The sequence below is a fragment of the Fukomys damarensis genome, unplaced genomic scaffold (genome assembly GCF_012274545.1).
Source record: "Fukomys damarensis isolate Sample0158 unplaced genomic scaffold, DMR_v1.0_HiC HiC_scaffold_11, whole genome shotgun sequence".
NCBI classification, from domain to species: domain Eukaryota; kingdom Metazoa; phylum Chordata; class Mammalia; order Rodentia; family Bathyergidae; genus Fukomys; species Fukomys damarensis.
This window is the reverse complement of record NW_022900923.1, coordinates 13,670,683-13,671,261: the sequence shown is the minus strand read 5'-3', so window position 1 is coordinate 13,671,261 and position 579 is coordinate 13,670,683. Positions and strand designations below refer to the sequence as shown.

General features: G+C 59.8%; 1 protein-coding gene across 1 annotated transcript in view; it reads right to left on the bottom strand.

The window, feature by feature from the left end:
• Fh (fumarate hydratase) overlaps positions 1-323 on the bottom strand; it is a 22,259-nt gene extending 21,936 nt beyond the window's left edge. Inside the window, exon 1 of the mRNA XM_010642662.3 lies at positions 151-323. Coding sequence (XP_010640964.1) covers positions 151-276 — 126 coding nt within the window. The 5' untranslated portion in view covers positions 277-323. The remainder of the gene's footprint in view (positions 1-150) is intronic.
• Between the last annotated feature and the right edge of the window lie 256 nt (positions 324-579).

The window sequence follows — 579 nt, the reverse complement described above, 5'->3', positions numbered from 1 at the left end:
GGCTGCAGCGCTAGGACGGGCGCAGAGCCCAGGACCGCTGGGCCAGAACGCCAGGGGACTCGCTCCCGCCAACCCGCGGGCGTCCCCGCTAACGAGCAGGAAAGCTGAAGGTCACCACGGAGAGGCCGGGGACCCAAGGCCCACGCTCACCATTCGAGCGGCGTTCTGGGACCAGAGTGGGAGGACGGCCGCGCCACCCACGCCGGGAGATGACGCTAAGGCTGGAGCCCGCAGGAGGCGACGCGACCACGCGAGGAGCCTGAGCGCGCGGTACATGGTGCCGCAGGAGTGTGTACAATTTGGGGGCGTCTGTAGACACGCCTCCGGGCCGGCTGTCAAAATCCGTTCCGCCCACAATTCTACCCAATCAACAGCCTCAAACTTAGAGGGTGAGGCGGGACCAATCGTGAAAGACCAATAAAGAGTGAGGGGGGCTAACTTCCTCTCTTATTGGGCGGATGTTTGAAGCCCTCGGATTTTTGGGAAACTAGTGAGACAGGAATTATGGGAAAGGAAGTTCTGGTCATTGAGCCAATTTGATTGTTAACGCGGGAGTTTTAGGAGATGAATGAGTTAATT